This window comes from Peromyscus eremicus, chromosome 8a, assembly GCF_949786415.1.
Source record: "Peromyscus eremicus chromosome 8a, PerEre_H2_v1, whole genome shotgun sequence".
Lineage (NCBI taxonomy): Eukaryota > Metazoa > Chordata > Mammalia > Rodentia > Cricetidae > Peromyscus > Peromyscus eremicus.
The window spans coordinates 4258734-4278315 of NC_081423.1; the positions used below are offsets into that span (position 1 = coordinate 4258734).

Here is a 19582-nt window from a genome sequence, read left to right on the forward strand (position 1 = left end):
CATAGAGATTTACTTTTACTTATAAATGCCCAACTTTAGTTTGACTTCTCTAGCCAGCTTTTCTAACTTAAATTGTCCCATTTCTCTTTAACTACATTTTGCCTCTGGGCTTTTTATCTTTCTTTATTCTATATATCTTTCTTTACTTCTTACTCCATGATTGGCTGTGTGGCTGTGTGGCTGTGTGGTTGTGTGGCTGTGTGGCTGGCTCCTGGTGTCCTCTTCCCCCTTCTCCCTCCTTCTTTCCCTAGATTTCTCCTCCTATTTATCCTCTCTGCCTGGAAGCCCCATTTATCCTTTCTCCGCCTAGCTATTGGCCATTCAGCTCTTTATTAGACCATCAGGTGTTTTAGGCAGGCACAGTAACACAGCTTCACAGAGTTAAACAAATGCAACATAAAAGAATGCAACACATCTTTGCATCATTAAGCAAATATTCTACAGCATAAATGAATGTAACACATCTTAAAATTCCACAACAAAGCTCAGGACTGGGAGAGTATGGCCCATCTGAGAAAAGAGTTTCAAAACCCACCTGACAGGCCAGGCTGTGCCTGTGTTCCTTGTCTCCCTGATCAGCATGTCAACATCAACTCCTATAAAGCAAGGACCATCACTATGGTCTCTTGACAGATGAGGAAACTGAGGCAGGGAACCCCTGCCTGGTGCCTGACACATCAGAAGCACTCAATAAGTATCTGTGGAATGTGAATTTTTATTTACGGTATGTGTACACATGAGTGTGGGGTCAGACATCTGGTTTCTTCCTTAATCATGTTCCACATTAGTTTTTGACACAGGATCTGAACCTGGAGCCAGGTGGAGTAGGCCAGCACGTCCTAGGCATCCTCCTGTCCCTAGTGCTGGGATTATAGGTGTGCCACTACACCTGGCTTTTTATGTGGGTTCTGTGCAGGGCTGACTGGAAACTGCTGCTGGCCTCTTTCCCTTAGAGCAGCTAGCTGCAACAGCCAACCACAAAGCAGACACTGGGCGGGAGGGCGGGCAGGGAAAGTGCAAATGAACCCCAGTTGGCCAGGTCCTCATACTGAGGAAGTGAATACTTTGCTGCCTGAGTAATTTTCACAGCCCCAGAGTGTCAATTAGATGCATCAAAGAGAGACCAAGTCCTGTACCCAGCAAAGCTGGGACAGAAAGGTGGCACCCTGCATGGCCACTATCCCCTGCCTTCTGTACACCTGCCAGCCCGCTCTGTTGCTTCCTACCCTTACATGAAGCTTGCAAAGTTGGCACTGCTCACCCTGCTGGATGAAGCAACGGAACCTCCGACAAGCTTGCCTGCCTGGCTCTACCTCTTCCTCTCTGTCTCTGTGCTCTCTGGCTCTGGAGTTTGCAGCTGAGGGCAGAGTTGGCCCTTGTCTTGGAGAAACTTGTGTTCATCTGTCAAAACTTCTCCCTCAGGGCTTGTCACATCTCTAGGTACAGGGAACTGTAGCCTGTTCTCCCTAAGTCCATAGCTGTTTATCTCTGCCAGCCTCAGTTGGTCCATCTATCATGAGCATTTCCAGGTCTTGGGGATGAGTGTCACTCTGACCCACCGAGTCAGAAAGGGCTGAGCTTAGAGCACTCTCCTTGGACTGGGGATGATGACACCAATCCTAAACTTTTTCCTGAACAGTAGAGGTGTGGGAGACAAGCTTCGCATCCCTCTTTTCACAGCTCCTAAACATACAACCCTGTGCCTGGGCCCGGGGACCTGTCCTCACGGGGGTTGCAGAAGGATCTCCTCATGGGTGCTTGGGAAGTGCCACTCTAGATGGTCTCAGAGATTTTAGCTCTCACTGCATGTTTTTGTTTTGCTTTAACTGCAAAGAGACTACTCACACATGTTGTGACCTGCAGGACAAAGATCGTTGTCTTGTGTTAACCCTCCTTCCTGTATCCCAATCTGGATGGCAACAGGAGATGCAGTGTGCATTCAGCCCAGCTTCCCTCTCTTCTCAGATGAGCATATTGGGCAGGGGTTGGCTTGCTTTCTTCTATTTTAATCCAGAATAGTCTCTCTTAAGCCATTCGTATTTCTGCATTCCTGTTCTGATAGCCCAGCACAGATATTTATGTTACTGTAGTGCAAGAAAAGGGCTTTAGTACCCTTTTGCAGATGGAGAAACTGAGGCCCTGGCTCACACTGAGTTCCTGCAGCAGGCTGTTGCTGGAAGGAACATCTTCTTTGCCTGGGTCTGAAGCGATTTGCTGCTGGGGCTGTGGGTACTGTGTGGTGTTACCTCGGCTCTGCGGCTGTCCTGGGTTTCCCCAGACTGCAGCCATCCTGGGGTGCAGAACACTGTACACTTGTGCAGGGCTGACTGGAAACTGCTGCTGGCCTCTTTCCCTTAGAGCAGCTAGCTGCAACAGCCAACCACAAAGCAGACACTGGGCGGGAGGGCGGGCAGGGAAAGTGCAAATGAACCCCAGCTGGCCACTGAGTTTCTCTTTCCTGTCAGAAGAGTGTCTTATGGGACCTGTGGGTGTGGGGGGCGGCAGGGCCTGGCTAGCTCGTCCTTGAGGAACACACAGGAACTACCTGCCAGCTACCTGGCTATTTTATCACTCACATCAAGATCCAGGGCAGTGGGTTCCTTCATGGCCCCTTGACCCCTCTCCACCACATTGCTTAGCCAACTGCACCCGCCCTCTTAAAATGTTGTTTTCCTGTCCTGAAGGTCCAAGCTCTGATCCTCATACTTGCAAAGCAAAAACTTTATCCACTGAGCCATCCCCTGAGCCTCCTGCTTTGTTTGACGAGGGTCTCACTGTAGGCTAGGCTGCCCTTGAATTCATGGCAATCCTGCTGCCTCAGCCTTCAGTGTTGGGATTATAAGCACTAGCCACTATGCTTGGTTTGTTTTCTCTTTTCCTTTTTGAGACAGGGCCTATGTAGCCTGACTATGTAGCTCTGGCTGGCATGGAAGTCACAGAGATCTTCCTGTCTCTTGAGTGCTGGACTGAATGTGTGTGTCACCCACACTTCTGGTTGGTTCTTTCCTTATTCTTAAACTCCATGCCCTCAAATGCCCACAAGGAAGAAGAGCAAATGTTTCCACCATAAAGAAATGACAAGAGTTGGGGAGATGGCTAAAAAAAAAAAACAAAAAAACCAAGGTAGATGGTTCCCAAGGAATAGTATTCAACATTAACCTCTGGCTTTGCAGGCACACACACATGTACTCACACAAGTACATACACATGCTCTCACACACAGGAACCTGACCACATGCAAACATGGCACACATACAAATACACAAAAAGACATGATGGATGTTTGGGGGAAATGATAGTTTTACTGTGGTTTAAATGTTACAGTGAGCACACACGGGACCATTACATGGCTCCCTATTGATATGCACTGGCTTTATCTTTGTATCAGTTAAAGGGCAAATTTAAACATCTGTTGTGGTTGTACATGCCTGTAACCCCAGCACTGGGGAAGTGGAGTGTCTTAGAATTTTTATTGCTGTGAAGAGACACCATGACCATGGCAACTCTTATAAAGGAGAACATTTAGTTGGGTTGGCTCGCTTACAGTTCAGAGGTTCAGTCCATTACCATCATGGTGGGACATGGCAGCGTGCAGGCAGACATGGTGCTGGAGAAGCAGCTGAGAGTCCTACATCTTGCAGGCAACAAGAAGTGGTGTGTAACACTGGGCAGTATCTTGAGCATATATGAGACCTCAAAGCCAGCCTCCACAGTGACACATTTCCTCCAAGACCACCACACCTACTCCATAAGGCCACACCTCCTAATAGTGCCACTCCCTTTGGGATTATGGAGGCCAATTACATTCGAACCACCACATGGAGGGAGGAGGGCCAAGAGTTCAAGGGTTGGGAGGGTAGGTGCTGTGCGCAGGTTGCAGGCCCCGGGAAGATGGCTCCTGGCCTGGCCTCTGTGATTACAATTATCCATGTAAGGAATGCACAGCAACAGTGGAAGAAGCCCCCAGCACTGAGACTGCCATAGAGACCGTCATCTCCTCCTTCTCCTTCACATAGGTTCACATAAGTCACATTTTCTCTTCCCTCTCTCTCCTCTCCCCTGGCCCCTCCCAGTAAATACAGCTAGTGTGTGTGTGTGTGTGTGTGTGTGTGTGTGTGTGTGTGTGTGTGTGTGATACATAGGGCATGATGCCAGGCTTCAAACTCCAGCACCCCTGAACACTTCATCATTGGGGGTGCTAGTGCTGCTGAAGATACGTACGTAACCACAGGGAGGTGAACTTGGAAACAGCAGGAATTAATATTCATGGTAAAAAGAAGAGGAAGGAAGGAACAAAGTAAAGGAGAAAAAGAGGCCGGCCTGTAGCTCTGTGCCAGAGCCCTTTGCCAGCAGAGGCCTGTGTTCTGGCCTCATGCTGAAGGAAAAGTCTTCCCGCAGTGTCTCAGCTCCAAGGAAAGAAATAGGGATGGTGCTCTCCTGCAAAAAAGCTTTATTTAAGTCACAATGGATGAGTGACTTGGTGGCCCACGCCTGTCACTTCAGCATTCGGGGGCCCACAGAGTCATCACTATAGTCACCGGTCTCATGGGCTTGGGCAGAACATCATGGTAGCAGAGTTACGTGAAATCCTATACAACATGTCCCCCCCGCCCCGCAATAGGAAGCTGAGGGGGTGGGAATACAGGAAAAGGACCAGGGCGTCATGTAGTTGAAAGGACCCACCCCTGTGAACCACTTCCTCTAACCCAGCTCCATCTTCCACAGTCCCGATTTTGATGGGTTGATATTGACAGTTGAACTATCCATTATGTCGGGGGGGCCCCCCTCTGGTTCTAATCTGCTCTGAGAACTCCCTCATACACACATTTTTTGGATCTCAATGTAGTCAGGGTTCCAGTCACAATGAACCATCCAAGTTACATATGGAAATAATTACACACACTTTCATGTATCTAGAAAATTTATAGCCATGGGGCACACACAGAGATTCACCGTTAAGAGGGTGTGTAAGCAGCAGAGGCCCACAGTTGAACACCCTGTGCCCACGTCTTGGTTTCTAATGCCACCCTGAGGGAGCTGCTTGGAGATGTGGTGGTTCTTGGTCCAGACCGGGGAAATACAAGATGAGTCTGGAAGAGCTAGGAGGGTCCAAAAGCGGGTTGTGATAGCTAAAATCTGAATATGAGGTGACAGAAGTTGTGTGTGTGAACAGTTGGTCCCCTGTCTTGAGAGGTTATGGAACCTTTGCGATACACACCCTAGCTGGTAGACACAGGGCGACCTTTGGAGGTTATGCCCACCTCCAATTCTGGTCTAAAGGTCTCTGCTTCCCAATCCATGAGGAGGTGAAAAAGCCACATGTTCAGTTGTCTATGTCAACACTTGACAAAATTTCTCAAGGGGGGGCTGTTCGGCTCCTAGTAAGGAGAGAGCAGTCTGTCATGGTGGACGAGGCGGCTGTTCACGTGACAACCGCAGCCAGGAAGCAGAGAAAGATGACTGCTGGTGCTCAGCCCGGGACTCTTGTCCAAGGGACGGGGCTGCCCACACTCAGAATGGGTCTTCCTAGGTCAGTTAACCGAATCTAGGAAGACCCACACAGAAAGGCTCAAAGATCTGCCTCCTAAGTGATTCTAGGTCCTGTCAAATTGATAGCACCAACCCAACCATCACACCACACTACGAGCTCCCACTCCTGCAGACAGAACCATCCCAGGTGCCAAGCCTCCCCTGCCGTCGTGGGTTGAAAACCCGGGGTTATGACAATAAGCACCCTTCATCCCTAGACTATGACAATAAGCACCTTTCGTCCCTGAAGTTGCTTCTGTTAGGCATGCTGATGCAGCAACAAGAAAAGCAGCAAAGTCTAAAGTACTCACGAAGCCACTCTGACAAAAAATGAGTAAGTCGGGCTGGAGAGATGGCTCAGAGGTTAAGAGCACTGGCTGCTCTTCCACAAGTCCTGAGTTCAATTCCCAGCAACCACACGGTGGCTCACAACCATCTATAATTTGATCTGGTGCCGCCTTCTGGCCTGCAGACATAACACTGTATACATAATAAATAAATCTTCAAAAAAAAAAAATGAGTAAGTTGACGGCAAGGCCAGGGAGGGGGAGGGGGATCTCCAGTGTGGAGGGTTTCAATGGCTGGTGAAGGCATGACATCCTGAGGTAGGGAAACACAATGTCTACCCACTAAGTGTGGGCCCTGCATAGAAACCCAAGCTAATGGAGAAGGAATCAGTGAACACTGACCCTAGCCTACTCAGTTCCACCCACTGCAGCCTTTAGTGACCTGAAGTCTGATCTTCAGACACCTGGGGGTTGGAGGTGGGGAACCTGAGCTCTCTCCTCTCTCTCTGGAGAGCACCTACCCCCTTCCTTAGAGCCTCATTTTCTCTTAGGCCTGTTCTTGGATGGTGAGGCAACTCTGAGAACAAAGAGAAGAACTTGATGACAGAGGAGGGTGGGGGTGGCTCTGAGGCTTTCCCCATATCGGGCCACTTGTTCACATCCCCATCACCTGCTCACTGCTCCCTTCCAGGCTTCTCTGCGTCTTTAGACAGAGACGCCTAGAAACAGCTGGCGAGAGCATGCCGTCACTCCTCTGCCCCTCCAGTGCCCCTCGAGCCAGGCACTGATGGCCTCCGGCTGCCTACAGAAAATACAACAGAGCCTCTCTCATGCCATGCCCCTTTTTCTGTGACCAGATGCCAAGCCTAAAGTTCACAGGGGCATGAAGCAGGTCACATTCCATCTCAGCCGATTCCACATTGGCACCTCCCTCACCTACTGGGCCTCCCTCCCTCTCTCCCTCCTTCCCTCCCTCCCTCCCTCCCTCCCTCCCTTCCTCCCTCCCTCTCTCCCTCCCTCCTTCCCTCCCTCCCTTCCTTCTTCCCTCCCTCCCTCCCTCCCTCCCTCTGCTTCTTGTCCAACTGTCTTTCAGCTTCCCCCTTGGGCTGTGTAGCAACCAAGGTGCAATCAGAACAGGAAGTGACCTTTGGGAAGCAGGGCCCAGCAGCATCACCCACACTCATCTCCTGTCTAGTAATGTCCAAAAGCTGGCCTGCACCCATGTGCCCAGCTGATGAACCTGACAGAGCCCTAGCGTTCTCGCTGGAGCTGATCCTCCTGCAGCTCTGAGACCCTCTGGAGTCATTTGTCAGTGCCCCACTGGGTATTCCGCTAACTTTCACAAGGTCAAGTTCCCTCAGCAAACGTCTTCTGGGCAGTCTGAAGATGTGTGTTTTCTGACAGTTTCAATTTTGTATGGCTGTTTCACCCACCTGCCTGGCCTCGGATTATCTATCAGGGCCTAGCCCAGAAGCAGGCGTGTGTGGCAGGTGCTCACTAGCACCTAAGTTGAATGAATGACTGAATGCTCAAGAGGGTAGCCATCCTCCTTGACTATGACACAGGCAACTGCTGACGCCAAAATGCTGCCCACCCCTCTCATGCCCATATTTGGACATGGTACAGGTCCTCCCTGGCCATGGTCTGTGAGGTCCTGGCACTCTTTGACTTCATAATCCCCAGGGGCCCCTTGTGTCTATAAGAGGAAGAGGGTGCGGGCTCTCCATCCACAGCCCGCAAAATTCCACCTGCTCACAGGTTGGCTGGCTCGACCCAGGTGGTGCCCCCTGCTCTGAGCCAGCTCCCGGCCAAGCCAGCACCATGGCCAGATACCGATGCTGCCGCAGCAAAAGCAGGAGCAGATGCCGCCGCCGCAGGCGAAGATGTCGCAGACGGAGGAGGCGATGCTGCCGGCGGAGGAGGCGAAGTGAGCAGGGGGGCTGTGCTGGACTGGGTCGGGTGTGTGTGTGTGTGTGTGTGTGTCCAGGGATTGGGCATAGCCTGATATATCTACCCCCTCATCATCTTTCTTGCCTTCCTAGGGTGCTGCCGCCGCCGCAGATACACCCTGAGGTGTAAAAGATACTAGATGCACAAAATAGCAAGTCCATCAAAACTCCTGCCTGAAAATTTACCAGACTTCAAGAGCCTCTCGCCACATCTTGAAAAATGCCACCGTCCAATGAAAAACAGGAGCCTGCTAAGGAACAATGCCACCTGTCAATAAATGTTAAACTCTCATCCCACTCATGCCTCCAGATTCTTGGGTTCTGGGAAGGGTGGGTGAGTGTGGGTAAGGGGGATGTGTCAATAACAGATTCTCATCGAGATCCCTCCCCAGAAAGGCTTAGGGAAGACGTGTGTCTGAGGGCCTCATCATGGGCCCCAGTCACACAAAGACTGTCGGAAAGTCAGGCAGGAACTGGCTATAGCTGAACAAGAAAGTCCAGCGGATCTGTGTGACTGTCCCATCACCAATCCCTTCTCTGGTAAGCCCATGGGGCCAGTTTAAGGTTGGTCCTCTGCTGACCCCATCCTCTGGGCCGCCTTGTGTGAACGCAGAGGTCAGATAACCGGCCGGTGATAACCTTCTGCAAAGCAGCGCACATGCCCAGTCTTCACCTTCCAGGGCCTCCACAGGCTCAGCCTTCTAGGCCAGCAGTGGACCCTGAGTGTTGTCATCACCCTTTGGTTTTTGTGGTGTTGAGGACCCAAGACCTTGGCACACAACTCAGGACTTGATTCCCTGAGGGACTGTGTCAATATACTCCATGATGGGGACGCAGATCAAGGTACCATGTTGTAAAAAGCACAAGTTTTATTTTTTTTGCTGTTGGGTTACAATGTTTCAAGTATGCCCTAGGAAAGAAAGGACTCCTTTAAGCCCACCGCATGGGGCCAGAGGCAGGCAAGATCTGGCTAGCCTGGTCTACAGAGCAAGTCCCAGGACAGAGTTACACAGAAAACAAGCAAAAAACTCAAACTGGCTTTGGAGAGAAGCATGTCCTTGAGCAACCCAGACTCTTTCCCCCACGGGAGATGCCGTTTCAGTCACACTGTCCTTAGCTCACGTGGAGAAGGTGGGAAGCTTTTCCCACGGCTCGGCAGGATGAGGGCACGGACTGGGGCTGGGAGGGGATTCAGTGGCTTGCTGGCACTGCTCTGCAACCGCGACACATACCATGCAGCAGGGCAAAGGGACCGGGAGCAAAGTTCAAGGTCATCCTGAGACCCTCTCATACTAATCTTCTTGTGACTGACTACGAGCCAGTGCTACAAACCCGGCCTGTGCTGCCCTCACAGAGGGGACTGGGCAGGGTGGGAACAATCAGGGGTGGGCCGCCAGGTCACAGTGGGGCTCCCCTTTATATATGAGCCCCAGAAAGCCCCTCACACCAGACCATCATCACCACCAAGAGCAGGTGGTGAGGCTTTCGTCCTCCTCCTCCCATCCAGGTCAGCTGCAGCCTCAGCTCAGAGACTCCTGATCTCCTGGCACTATGGTTCGCTACCGAATGAGGAGCCCCAGTGAGCGTCCACACCAGGGGCCTGGGCAAGAACATGGAGAAGAGGATCAGGGGCAAGAGCTTAGCCCCGAGCGCGTGGACGACTATGGGAGGACACACAGGGGTCACCACCACCACAGACACCGGCGCTGCTCGCGTAGGCGGCTATACCGGATCCACAGGAGGCGCCGGTCATGCAGGAGGCGAAGGAGACGCTCCTGCCGCCACAGAAGGCGGCATCGCAGAGGTAAGCACCCCAGAACCCCAGAACCTCGGCCACCTGTGCTGCTGCCCAACAAGGTAGGAGTGCCCCCATTCAAACCCTGCTGCCTCCCAGGTAGCCCAGCAAACCAGAACTTTCTTTCCCAAAGGCTGCAGAAGATCCCGAAGGAGGAGGAGATGCAGGTGCAGGAGGTGCAGGAGGCGCCACTAAGCCTCCCCAGGCCCATCCATCCTGCCTGGAGCCAAGGAAGTCACCTGCCCAACGAACAGTCACCTGCCCAAACAAGGTCACGCGAGGCCACACCACCATTCCACGTTGATGTCTGAGCCCTGAGCTGCCAAGGAGCCACGAGATCTGAGTAATGAGCAAAGTCACCTGCCAAATAAAGCTTGACACGAGACTCACTGGCTGCTGTCTCCTTTTTGTGAATGTCACATAGGGACCATTCCTAGTCCTTTCATGGTTCAGTTACACCAACAGAACAGCACAAGGGGAGAGAAGTTTAGTCATGGGGGAAGGGATAACCATCAGCTCCTGTCCCTGCCCTCTCCAGAGCCATCTGAGCCAATGCATTGTTCCTGGAAAATGTCAGCGAAGCTCCAGATTCCAGGGTGGGGGAGGGCGGTACCTTGGAACCTGTTTGTGAGGTCAGTGCCACGCCCACCAGCCTCACTGTCTCTTACTGCCCAAGCTGCCTCCCTCCTAGTCCAGAGAGACAGGACTGGGTGATGGGTTCCCGCTGTGCCAAGCTCAGCACCAGCCATGGCACGGCCCAGAACACGGGTCATAGCCGTGGCCACGAGTCCTCCATGAAGAAGCTCGTGGCCTGTGTGAGTCAAGACAACTTCTCCCTGTCATCAGAGGGTGAGGAGGAAGAGGAGGAGGAAGAGGAAGAGGATGATGAGGATGACGAGGAAGAGGAGGAGGAGGAGGAGGAGGAGCAGATCCCAGTAAAAGGCAAACTGCTGCTGATGGAGCCCGAGAAGCAGGAGAGCACTGAGGACGACGCCGTGGCCCAGCCGAGCCCTGAGCCCAAGCAGACACACCCCTGACCCACCCTGAGGCCTGCCCAGTGATGGATGCCCATCGCCACTCCAAAGAGGACATTCAGAAAATAAAGAGTCTCCAAGGAACTCTCCTGGTTTCCCTCTTTCCCTTCATATGTGTGTGAGCACACCAGGAGAACAGCCACCCAGGGTGAGGAGCTCCATTCTGGAAGCCTGGCTGGATGCCTCTGTAGAGCCCTCATCTTGCTGTCGGGGTCAAAGCGAGGCAGACTCTATGTAGCACTGAGTGGGCTAGATGAGAGGGCTATCCTCCTGCTTCATCCTCTGAATGCTGAGATTACAGACTCAGATGAACCGAGGATGCTGAGGATGAGCACAGAGTCTGGGTCCGGATGTATCATACAGAACCAGGCTCTCTGCACTAGCCGCTGCTACGGGACCTCAACCTGTGCCTTTCATTGGCAGCACAAGGCAAGTGTTCTTGTAAGGACACTTGCCAGTGGATGTGACGGCCCGCCCAGCTGGTCCGGCACAGTCCGTGATTCTTAGCTTCCATACACTTTCCAATACCTATTGGTAGGCTCCATGTGGACGCAGATCTGGGAGGGGCAAGCTACCATCCCCCCTGCTAACTGAAAAGGATGAACAGAGTAGGCAGGGCTCAGTAAACCAGGCAGTTTTCACATGGGCCATCTGGCATGTTTATTAAGAAATCAACTCAGAGTTCTGCATATGCCTTAAATCCCAGCACTTGGGGGGTGGAGTCATCTTCACTAAGACTGTTTAAAAGATGAGTTAAACAGCTCAGTGGTTAAAGGAACTTAACCTGAGAGTTGTCCTCTGAGTTGTCCTCTGAACTCCATGTGTAGTGTGGCCTGTACATACACACACACACACACACACACACACACACACACACACACACACACACAGAGGCCCTTGCCAGTAAGTGCTGGCCATGAGAGACGGTGTAGTGCACAGAAGCTTGGGCAGGGCCATGTGGGCAAGAGGGTAGACAGTGTCTCAGAGCCAGAGCTGTAGAGATCACAGCTCTGTAAAGTGACTGAAGACTGGGAAGAGCACAGCAGCATCAGTACAACCTGACCTTTTCCAGGCTAGGGGCTGGAGCAGAGACTGAACACTGAGTCCTACTGGGAGGCTTCCAGGGTCCAAGGGCTGGCATCTCAGCTAAGGAATGGAAGGAAGGGCTGGTTTCAGACTGAGGGAGCCCCATGGCATATCCAAGACTAGACTTCAGTGCAAACTAGACTTTGAACCTGACCCTCAACCTCTCACCTGGGAAGGCTGCTGGGGAGGTGGGCCCATTCCAACCCCTAGTCACTCTGCTACCTAATCCAGGGCACACCACTGTCTACCCACCGGCTACAGCTATTATGGTAGGCCAGGCAAAAAGAGAATCCTGCAGACTGTTCCTCACCTAACCTCATGATCTAAATTAAAGTTCCCAGTGTCACTGTGGGGTGGGTGCAATGACTATCGTCCCCATTGCAAAGCTGGACCAGGCAGACGTGAACACAGGGAGCAGATGTTCAGGCCCCCACAGGGCCCTGAAAGTTGCCCCGCCCTGGGAAGAGGGTGAGGGGCAGAGCTTTGCCATACTTGTCACCCTCTGTGGCCTGTGCCATCATAATTGGCCCAGCTATATAACCAGGAGCTGTGGGGACTCCCCAAAGCTGGGCCTGCTGGAAAAAGAGGAGGAGGAGGAGGTCTCTGCCCCTCCAAGTGTGGCCTCCCATGGACACCAAGACGCAGAGCCTTTCCACCACCCACCCCCACCCCCATAGCTCCTCTCGGTCCCAAGATCACACCTGTAACCAGTGCAACTGCAGCCATCACTGCCGGAGCTGCAGCCAGGCAAGCCACCCGAGCTCCAGTTCCAGCCCGAACCCCAGGCCACCATCGAGGCACTCCAAACAAGCCATGCACTCCCGACACTCAGCTCCAAGGTCCAGCCACCGCGGCAGCTGTTCCAAGAACAGGAAGACCTTGGAAGGGAAGGTGAACAAGAGAAAGGCGGTCAGGAGGCGGAAGCGGACACACCGAGCTAAGAGGTGTAGCTCAGGTACCTGCCCAGTGGGGTCTCCCTGAAGGGCAAGGCTGCCCAGAAGGGCAGCTGGCTGGATGAACGAGAGTTGATAGGATGCTAGTATTAAAGGCCTCTTTCCATTCCTGTCTTAGGGAGAAGACACAAGTGAGACACTCCAGGTTGTTCCTGTGTCCATCTGATCCCAAACGGAGATAGCCATCACTAGGGGAATGTTGGGAGGACGCTGACCTTACAGGAACATGTCACTGCAGCAATTTCTATGCAACATTGATTAAAGCGTGTACCCTGGAAGATTATCCTTGAGTCTGTTATAAAGTATCTTTATCCAACAATGGTTATTGCTTATGCCCGTGGCACAAGGTGCACTGAAAGCTCAGGGCTTGTCCCCAAGGAAGCACTGATCCTGAAAGTTATCCTGACTTCCTGTGTGTGTTGCTTCAACATCCCATTTCCTGGCTGGAGACCTTTGAGTCTGTGCTGCTCATGAACCTGCCTACAACAGGGCTTTACACTGGCTATTCTTCCCTGCCCTCCCTCCCTTCCCCGCCAAGGAGTGTTGGGCAAACAACTTTCAATATCACATACACTGACCCTATAGGGGCAGCGTTTCCCAGCACAACATTGTCAAAGCTGGAAAGAGAAACCAACAAATGGTTTCTCCTCCCCACCCCCACTGCTAGGGAAAGGTGGCCTCTATCATTGTGACAGAGGTGACCCATAATGGCAAACAGAAACTCCAAAGCCCTGAGTTCTGCACACCTATGATCCTCTTTCCTTCTGGATTTGGTTTCATTTTGATTTGAATTCAGAAACTGAAACTGAGTTGTCTGCATCCAGAGACTTTGCTTGACTCAGTCTGTACTTTGCACCGTGTCAGGGTACAAGGGAAATTGAGACTCAGAGGGCTGGGAGACACAGCAGCTCATTTGCTGGACCCTGGAGCCTTCCCAAGCTTAGGGATGCAGCGAGACAATGGCCATCCGAAGTGTGGTAGTCTGCACCACTGGTACCCACGGCGGACCAGGAAAGCATGATCCCCAAGGATGGATGGCAAGCAAGCAGTGCAGGGGTGAGGGACACGTGGGGATAGTGCAGAGGCCTGCAGGACCCTGGCAGGGAGACCTGCAGGAGCCTTGCCACCTCCCCACCACCTCGGTGCCAGCCCTCCTGTATAAGTACCAAGAGAGACACCCCCCCCCCCGTTTTCCCTTTGCATGCTCTACTCCCTGGCTGGGGTGTCTAAAAGGAACACAGGAATGGAATTCATTTTAGAGTGCTTGTCCAGCATGCACAAGGCCCTGTGTTTAGTTCCCAGCACTGCATAAACCAAGCATGGTAATGCCTGCCTGTAATCCCAGGAGGACCAGTGCAAGGCCATCCTGGCTATATGAGACACTATCTCAATGATAAAAGAAACGCAAAGGACAAGGTCATGTGCTTGTGGCCAACGCATCTCCTGAAGGCACTCTCAGATGGAGGAGTTTGTAACGGGGCAATGGACACATCCGTAGAGCTGAGAGAGGCAATGCAACCACATGCCCAAGGACATGGGCTAGAAGAGGCTTAGCTGGAGGAGAACCTGGGCCTAAGCCCAGCCTTTACCCACTGTATTACCCCCATCACTCACCGACCCTGGTCAGCATCGCTCAGCATCTTCTTTCCCATCCCTCCATAGACGTCTCATCAGTGACAACTACCAGCCCCAGCCACACAAACTCAAGGAGCTCAAGACAAGGACACAACTTAGGAGGAAATGTGGAGCTCTGGGCACAGCCTAGGGATACTGAGAAAGGGAGACCAGGAAGATCTGGCCAGTGCAGAGCTTCAGACGAGCAGACTGGCAGCAATCTGAGAGAAGCCTGTAGAGGGCAGTGTGCGTCACCGCGAAACACAGAAGTTTGCACGCGAACCTCCTCACCCGCCTTCATTCATAAACATCACCACCAGCCAGGCACCTACTCCTGGCCTTCCAGGACAATCTGAATCACGAAACCAACCACACAGTGTCCTAATGATAGGTTTGACCGCCTCGATCCCAAGCCCAAGGAGCACGGGAGCCCTTGTGCAGGCAGATGCTTGCTGGAGCCTTGAGGCCGTCTGTGAGGGTGGGGAGGCAGAGTTTTGGGGTTACAGCTGAGAAAGCCTCATTTTTTTTCCGCACTGGGTTCGTTTGGAGGTGCCCAGCCATTGTGAATCATAGCCCCGCCCCAGGCCTCAGTTTCTCCAGCTGCCCACGTAGTAGGAGTGCAAGAAGAGTGAGTCCAGGCCACTGGGGACCCAGCCCAACCCCACCCGGTTTCCGAGGAACTCGGCCGGGAGCGGGGGCGCCCCTCCCGCACCGCCTTAGGCTTCCTTTGAAGCCTCTGCGGTCAGGCCACCGCTTCCTGGGAAGCCCAAGCCAAGGCCAGGCCGGGTGGCCGACGGGAGGGGCCCGCGCGCCGGGCTCCGAGGCTCCAGGGGAGGGTGGCGGCCCCGCCGGGCTCCAGGACTGCCTAGCCAGGCTCCAAGATGGGCCAAGACTGCCAAGGCCTCCGGGTCCTGGGCGGGAAGGACCCTGGCAGGGAGGAGCTTCTTAGGGGGGCGCAGGCTTCAGGCGAGGCGGAGCCCTGACTAGGAGGACGCAGACACCAGGAGGGGAGGAGGCGTGTCAGCGCCGCGTGAGCATCCCACCCGGCCGGCTGCAGGGATGTGGGGCGAAGGTGGCAAGAGCAAAAGAGAGGTCTTAAGGTGGCCATCCCAGACACCGAGCAGAAGATTCGGGGAGGAGCCAGAACCCCAGGACGCCGAGGTCCCAATCAAGCAGGTGCGAGACAAGACCGAGCCTAGGGACAGGATCAGCATCTTCTCTCCAGAGAGAGCCGCAAGAGGCCAGAGAGGGGACCCGAAAGACTCGCCAGAAAGAGAAACCGAAAGCGGCGGTGGGCGGGACCGGTGGGCGGGGCCTCTGCCAGTTTTAAGAGCCTGATGCAGGGGCGGGCAGCAGTAGAGCAAGCTGCAGCCGTGGCAGCTGCACGGCTCCCGGCCCCGGAGCATGCGCGACAGCCGCCCCGGAGACCCCAGCCGCGGCGCCCCGCGTCCCGCCGCCAGGTGAGCCGGGGCGGCGGAGGAGGAGGCGGGAGGGGATAGGAGTAAGGGGAGCAGAGCCCAATAACACTGGCCTCGCCGACTGCGTGGTGGGGTCGTGGATGCCACGCCCCTGGCGCCCTCCCGCCCCACCGGCTCGCCCAGGCGGGCCCCGGCGTTTGCGGGGTGTCGGCTGCGCCTCTTCTCCGGCCCTGAGCCCCGATCTCCCGCCTGGGTTCCAATCCCCGGCGTGGCCAGCAGGCGGCAGCCGCTGGGCGGCGAGCCACCAGCGGGGACGGCCGGGAGTCGGGCCCCTCTCCACGCCCCCTTCTCCACGCGCGCGGGGAGGCTGGGCTCCACAGCTAGCCTGGAAGGGTTCCACGTACGGGAACGGCCTACTTCTCAGATGAGCCCACCGAGGCTCAGAAGCTCCGGGCGGATTCCGCGTTCCGCCCTGGCTCCTTGGGGTTCGCTGGCCGGCCAGCGCCACCCGGACGCCCGGCTCACTGCCTCTGTCTCCCCCATCAGCGCAGCCCCGGACGCTATGGCCCACCCCTACGGCTGGCCCCTCGTATAGGATGGTAGCACGCAACCAGGTGGCAGCTGACAATGCGATCTCCCCGGCAGCAGAGCCCCGACGGCGGCCAGAGTCCTCCTCATCCTCGTCTTCGTCCTCGCCGGCGGCCCCCGCGCGTCCGCGGCCCTGCCCTGCGGTCCCGGCTCCGGCCCCTGGCGACACTCACTTCCGCACGTTCCGCTCCCACTCCGATTACCGACGAATCACGCGGACCAGCGCTCTCTTGGACGCCTGTGGCTTCTACTGGGGACCCCTGAGCGTACACGGGGCGCACGAGCGGCTGCGTGCCGAGCCCGTGGGCACCTTCCTGGTGCGCGACAGTCGCCAACGGAACTGCTTCTTCGCACTCAGCGTGAAGATGGCTTCGGGCCCCACGAGCATCCGCGTGCACTTCCAGGCCGGCCGCTTCCACCTGGACGGCAGCCGCGAGACCTTCGACTGCCTCTTCGAGCTGCTGGAGCACTACGTGGCGGCGCCGCGCCGCATGTTGGGGGCCCCGCTGCGCCAGCGCCGCGTGCGGCCGCTGCAGGAGCTGTGTCGCCAGCGCATCGTGGCCGCCGTGGGTCGCGAGAACCTGGCGCGCATCCCTCTTAACCCGGTACTCCGTGACTACCTGAGTTCCTTCCCCTTCCAGATCTGACCGGCCGCCGCCGTGCCCGCAGCATTAAGTGGGGGCGCCTTATTATTTCTTATTAATTATTATTATTATTTTCCTGGAACCACGTGGGAGCCCTCCCCGCCTGGGTCGGAGGGAGTGGGTGTGAAGGGCGAGGTGCCTCCGGCTTCTGGCCGGAGACCCCATCCCGCCTCTCGGGGGGGCCTCCCCTCATGGTGCTCCCTCCGGGTCTTCTGGTTGTAGCAGCTTGTGTCTGGGGCCAGGACCTGAACTCCACTCCTACCTCTCCATGTTTACATATTCCCAGTATCTTTGCACAAACCAGGGGTGGGGGAGGGTCTCTGGCTTCATTTTTCTGCTGTGCAGAATACCCTATTTTATATTTTTACAGCCAGTTTAGGTAATAAACTTTATTATGAAAGTTTTTTTTTTAAAGAAAAAAGATTTCTGGAGCGTATGCTTTGGCTAAACGTCCTGGGTTGGGGATGGGGGTCGCGCGCGCGCGGGAGGGGGTGGTGGTGGTGGTAATGCAGATTTTCCTTGAAGTGGTTGGGATGCACAGCTCCTCCCAGCGCTGGGGACCACACTGTCAGGCTAGTTTTGGTGTGTGTCTGGAAAGATGGCGGCTGCAGTCCGAGCTCTCCTGGGTATTTGAGCCTGGTCTCTGCTACCCCTGCTTGAGCGAATCCTACAGGGACAGCCCCCGACACTTAGTGCTGCCTTTTCTCCAGTGTACAGAGGAGAAAACCGAGGGACAGGTAATTGGTGCCAGGCCATCCTGGTGGAGAGGTGGGCCCTTTTGACTGTCCACCCAGCATCAGTTTGAAATGGATGACAGAGAGGAAACTTCTTTGCTTCTCTGACCACAACTACTTCCAGGAAGAGGGTGGGGCAGAGCGGCCAGGGCTCACCGAGTTTTTGGAAGGAGTGGCAGGCTCTGCAAGCCATCAAGTATTTCAGAGGGGATGATGAGCCATGCTGGCCTGGCTGTCGCTTCCCACCCTTCTCTGCCCTGTGTACTTTTTCGGAGCCAGAGCGCTGCCTTGTGGTCTGTGGTGGCAGGGGCCCTGGGGCTGCTGGTGGCTGGGGCAATTCCCTTTGCCTCTCTGGGCCTCTGAAAGACCCAACTCCGTAAGGCAGTGGTGGTGGCCATGGTCCAGGAGGAAGGGCTGTTTCAGGACACTTGTGGGGCACCAGAAAGGACCCGGGACACTGGCTTTGAGACAGATGGGCTGGGTAGGAACTGGTGGACTGAGTCACGGCAGAGTTTGGTGCTAAACATGTCCTACTTCATCTTCAGGAGTTGTCACGATTCCTGTAGGGGGACATGCTCTTAGGAGGTCCAGAGTCCTCCAGGCCCAGGGTGGCCAGTCCTTCAGGGAGGTGGGGTGGGAGGATGGAGGCCATGTTTGGTTTGCCCTCTGTTTCTTCTTTTTATTAGCCCTGCCCCTGCTGTATAAATTAATGAGGGCGAGACTAAGTGACAATACTAGAGACACCTTGCAGACCCTTTAGTTAGAGCTGGGGGGTGGGGGGCGGGAGGACTAGCTGGGAAGACCCTGATTAATACTCGGACCTGCCAGGGAGTCAAACTCCTACCCCTGGAAAATAGGCCAGAAGGCAGGAAGAGCTCCCACACTGGCACGGATCACCTGGGCCTTTTGATTGGTACCATGGTACTGTTGGCAGGCCCTCCTTCAAGCATAGGTTGAATTGGCAGGTAGTTTTATAGCATGCCAGGGGGATTTCCTGGTCTGAAAAAAGGTGACAAGTTCTGTGTTCACCACAGAAGTCTAAATCACTGACCCACTGCTTTGTAAAAGCCTGAGGTAGAACAGCTAGGAATAAAGCTCCCGTCCCTCACACTCCCCGGAGCTGGCCCCTTCTTCCCTTTATGAGTCATTAAAAAAAAAAAAAAATCCATCCTGACATACGGAAGGTGACCTAAAAGCCCCTGGGAGCTGCACTCCAGTGTCTGTGTGTCTGTCGCCCTGTGGCTTCCCTGGGGTGCAGATTCTCTATCTGGCCCTCAAACCTCAGCCCCATGATTCAGCAGGTGCTCACGTCAGTGCACAAGAATGAAAAGTGAGAGGGGACCAAGTAGGGGGCCAGTGGAGTGTGGGGCTGATTGCATAGGCGTGCACACACGCACACACACAGGTGTGAGGCCACCCTAAAAGCCAACACAGCTGGCAGCTGTGGTCCTTGTTTTACTGAGACGGAAGAAAGGGTTCAGAGAAGTGTAGGAAGGTGTAGAGTGGTGGCCAGGCCTTGGAGTAGCAGGCCTGTCCTGTTTTCAGAAAGATGGGTTTCTTCCCCCTGCCCCCTCCTCTCTTTTTTGTTTTTCTTGGAGACAGGGTTTCTCTGTGTAGCCCTAGCTGCCTGGAACTCACGCTGTAGATGAGGCTGGCCTCAAACTCAGAAATCCACCTGCCTCTGCCTCCCAAGTGCTGCCTCTGTACCTCCTGCCTGCACCACCACTCAGCTGAGTTTCTTAAGAGATGGGGAGGGAAAGAAGAGGGAGGAAACCTGTGAAAATGCATTCCTGGGCCTCCCCTCATCCTGTGAGCTCTCTTCGACCTTAGGAGTTGGTCATGATGAAATGGACAGGCAAGCCTCTTCTGTGGAGTGTCCAACATAAAGCACTTAGCACAGAACCATGGTGTGAAGGTGCTCAATGGAGGATGTTGGGAGGTCCAGATAATA

At 54.5% G+C, this 19582-nt stretch overlaps 4 protein-coding genes and 2 long non-coding RNA genes across 6 annotated transcripts; 5 read left to right on the plus strand and 1 right to left on the minus strand.

Annotated features, from left to right (window-relative positions):
• Positions 1-4236: 4236 nt before the first annotated feature.
• On the minus strand, positions 4237-7493 carry LOC131916617 (uncharacterized). The gene is made up of 2 exons (XR_009380574.1): positions 7250-7493; positions 4237-4437 (listed from the first exon to the last, which is right to left on the minus strand). It is a non-coding gene; the product is annotated as an uncharacterized LOC131916617 (long non-coding RNA).
• LOC131916616 (uncharacterized) lies at positions 6867-8062 on the plus strand. Its single transcript, XR_009380573.1, has 2 exons — positions 6867-7743; positions 7859-8062. It is a non-coding gene; the product is annotated as an uncharacterized LOC131916616 (long non-coding RNA).
• A 1136-nt stretch (positions 8063-9198) lies between these two features.
• On the plus strand, positions 9199-9945 carry LOC131916620 (protamine-2). The gene is made up of 2 exons (XM_059269993.1): positions 9199-9569; positions 9694-9945. Exons 1-2 carry the CDS (start codon positions 9317-9319, stop codon positions 9753-9755), a joined length of 315 nt encoding a protein of 104 aa, XP_059125976.1. The 5' UTR covers positions 9199-9316; the 3' UTR covers positions 9756-9945.
• A 236-nt stretch (positions 9946-10181) lies between these two features.
• On the plus strand, positions 10182-10678 carry Prm3 (protamine 3). Its single transcript, XM_059269992.1, has one exon. The coding sequence runs from the start codon at positions 10274-10276 to the stop codon at positions 10595-10597; it is 324 nt and encodes a 107-aa protein (XP_059125975.1). The 5' UTR covers positions 10182-10273; the 3' UTR covers positions 10598-10678.
• A 1545-nt stretch (positions 10679-12223) lies between these two features.
• On the plus strand, positions 12224-12661 carry Tnp2 (transition protein 2). Its single transcript, XM_059269532.1, has one exon. It carries the CDS (start codon positions 12308-12310, stop codon positions 12659-12661), a length of 354 nt encoding a protein of 117 aa, XP_059125515.1. The 5' UTR covers positions 12224-12307.
• A 1331-nt stretch (positions 12662-13992) lies between these two features.
• Socs1 (suppressor of cytokine signaling 1) lies at positions 13993-17300 on the plus strand. The gene is made up of 2 exons (XM_059269125.1): positions 13993-15707; positions 16212-17300. Exon 2 carries the CDS (start codon positions 16262-16264, stop codon positions 16898-16900), a length of 639 nt encoding a protein of 212 aa, XP_059125108.1. The 5' UTR covers positions 13993-15707; positions 16212-16261; the 3' UTR covers positions 16901-17300.
• Positions 17301-19582: the final 2282 nt, after the last annotated feature.